This window comes from Protobothrops mucrosquamatus, unplaced genomic scaffold, assembly GCF_001527695.2.
Source record: "Protobothrops mucrosquamatus isolate PMUCROS unplaced genomic scaffold, P.Mucros_1.0 scaffold8527, whole genome shotgun sequence".
In the NCBI taxonomy this organism is placed as follows: Eukaryota; Metazoa; Chordata; class Lepidosauria; order Squamata; family Viperidae; genus Protobothrops; species Protobothrops mucrosquamatus.
In genome coordinates, this window is record NW_015394321.1 from 17,486 (window position 1) to 20,481 (window position 2,996).

At 44.0% G+C, this 2,996-nt stretch overlaps 1 protein-coding gene across 1 annotated transcript in view; it reads right to left on the reverse strand.

Annotated features, from left to right (window-relative positions):
* The window catches only part of LOC107300806 (NADH dehydrogenase [ubiquinone] 1 alpha subcomplex subunit 9, mitochondrial-like), a gene marked incomplete at both ends in the record, with an annotated part of 18,012 nt that extends 15,440 nt beyond the window's left edge, over window positions 1-2,572 (reverse strand). The window contains 3 exons of the mRNA XM_015830095.1: window positions 677-768; window positions 991-1,088; window positions 2,408-2,572. Of these exons, the coding sequence (XP_015685581.1) occupies window positions 677-768; window positions 991-1,088; window positions 2,408-2,572 (355 nt within the window). The remainder of the gene's footprint in view (window positions 1-676; window positions 769-990; window positions 1,089-2,407) is intronic.
* Window positions 2,573-2,996: the final 424 nt, after the last annotated feature.

Genomic DNA, 2,996 nt, shown 5'->3' on the forward strand with positions numbered 1-2,996 from the left:
TCCTCCCATCCATCCATCCATCCATCCATCCATCCATCCATCCATCCATCCATCCATCCATCCATCTATCTACTTTCTGTCTGTCTGTCTGTCTATCTACTATCATCTATCTCTATCTCTATTATCTATCTATCTATCTATCTATCTATCTATCTATCTATCTATCTATCTATCTATCTATCTATCTATCTCTATCTATTATCTATCTAATCTGTCTATCTATCAACTATCATCTGTCTATCGCCATCCATCCATCCATCCATCCATCCATCCATCCATCCATCCATCCATCCATCCATCCATCTATCTATCTATCTATCTATCTATCTATCTATCTATCTATCTATCTATCTATCTATCTATCTATCATCTATCCATCCATCCATCCATCCATCCATTTAAGAAAGGTCATAAAACGGGGAAAAATTCACTTAAGAGATGTCTGGCTTAGCAACAGAGATTTCAGGCTCAGTTGTGTCATAAATGGAGGACCACCTGCCTTAGATTTATTTCTCTCCTTTATTTTGTCCAACTCGTGGCACGGCACATAAGCTCCTGCCCATTTTCCCCACAACAACCCTCTGAGGTGGGCTGAGCTGAAAGAGCCTACCACGAAGGTCTCTCTGGCACCAGGACGGTCAATCCTCAATTTATTTCAGCCGGGGGGGAAATTCACCTGGTTTCCCAGTCTCTTCCGACAAGGTTGATTACCACGTGGCTATTTTCGACAGCTCTCCAGGTAGAATCCTTGTCGCGCGCATCCCATTCCTGGTGACCACAGAAACACAAAGGTAAATTAAATGATGTCCGCACACCTTTCACAAAGTGTGGCCAGTAGTTTCTGGTCCATGTAATAGCAGTAACACTTATAGCAATAGCACTTATCTCATCTATCTATCTCATCTCATCTTTTCTTATCTTATCTATCTTATCTATCTTTTCACTTGTTGTTTTGCCTTCGTAAAGATTTGAGGCAAACTCACACCCTACCATAAAAATAAGCTGTCCTAGGTCCCCCATGGGCCGAAGGTACAGGAGATCGTACTCGTCACAGCGGTACGGGATGACGACTTGGGAACCGATACGGCCTAGAAGAAGAACAAGAAAAAAGTTTCTTTGGAATGGGTCAATTACAGGATAGTAAACGTTAGCATTGAGCCACACACACTTTTTACATGTCAGATTGCAAAAGGGGTGTTCATACAGAAATTAAGTTCCTCTGGGTTTCCCGAAGCCCTGTGCCCCGTGGTGTAGAGACCGTTTGAGCTACAGGGAAGGCGCCAGGCTAGGAAGTGGGAGAGCGTGAATTCTAGTCCCACCTTAGCCATGAAAGCCAGCTGGGTGACCTAGAGCCAGGCGTACACTCTCAGGATTGTCGTTTGTGGGGGGAAAGGAGGAGGGAGAAGTATTGGGTATGTTCGCTGCCTTGTTTGTAAAAATAACAAGCAATAGCACTTAAGACTTATATACCGCTTCACAGTGCTTTACAGCCCTCTCTAAGCAGGTTACAAAGTCAGCCTATTGTTCCCAATGATCTGGGTCCTTATTTTATGACCTCAGAAGGATGGAAGGCTGAGTCAACCTTGAGCCGGTCAGGATCGAACTGCTGGCAGTGGGCAGTGAGTTAGCCTGCAATGCTACATTCTAGCCACTGCACCACCATGGTGCCTGCCTGCCCGCCCTCCTCCCTCTCTCTCCCTCCCTCCCTCCCTCCCTCCCTCCCTCTGCTTCATTCTTTTTTAAATGTCCTGAATTATATCAACTTGATATTTTTGTTACATGCATATATATATATATATCTTAAAAACAATCTTAAAAACAGACGAATGATTCCTGGGTACATTCATGATAAAAGATAAAAGAAAGTGAACACCAGGAAGAATTAAAAACTATAAAAGTTTTAATAAATTAGAGCCCAAGCTTTCACCGGCCACTGCCGGCATCATCAGGGATCTATGTAGGTTAATGGGAGCGCTTATTTATGGTCAAACTACTTTTGCACCCGACCCATGGATGCTGTCATGGGATTCCGTCGGCCAATCGGCGTTCTGACACTGTTTTTGTTTTATTAACCAACTTGCCTGCGCTGCTCCTATCCTCACACAACTTGCCACTGCTTTTTCCCTCCCCCTCTCTCCTTCTTCCTTTCTGTATTTCTGCACCAGTCTTTCGTTCTACCCTGCCGGGAATGGATCTACGTTCTATATATATATATATATATAATTTTATGAAAAGCCCTTCTGATGGGCTCATTTAAAAAGAAATTTTATGATGCTGCTAGAGGATAAATTTGTAGCATTTACCTGCATGATTGAACGGCGTATTGGATATGCAAGTCGGACAAGCAATACCTTAATAAACGACAACATTAATTTATTAAATGAAGTCTATCCTTGTCATATATTACCTAGGTGGTTAACAATATATCGGCCCAGAAATCCTGTGGCCCCAAAGACTGTGGCCACAATGCCACTGACGGAGGAACGTCCACTGCGCCCATGAGGCATCACCGAATAGTGAATGGAGCGATCTTGTTGAAGAAGCGACAACACCCCTGCAGGAATGCCATAGCCTAAAACACAAGGACATTGAGCACACATATGAATATTTATTCATCTCCAAGATTTCCATTCAACCCCAAATTTCCATTGCTGGGCGAGACGGCGGTCGAGTTTTGCCCCATTTTACGACCTTTCTTGCCACGGTTCTTAAGTGAATCGCTGCAGCTGTTAAGTTAGTAACGCAGTTGTGAAGTGAAACTGGCTTCCCCGTCAACTATGTTTGTCGCAAAAGGTGATCACATGACGCCGGGACACTGCAGCCGTCGTAAATATGAGTCAGTCGCTAAGCGTCTGAATTTTGGTCACACGGCTTGCTGGGAGGATGACTGCGTTTTCCCCAAAATAAGACCCAACTGGAAAATAAGCCCTAGCGTGAGTTTTCAGGATGCTCGTAAAATCAGCCCCACCCCCAAAATAAGCCCCAGTTAAGATGGT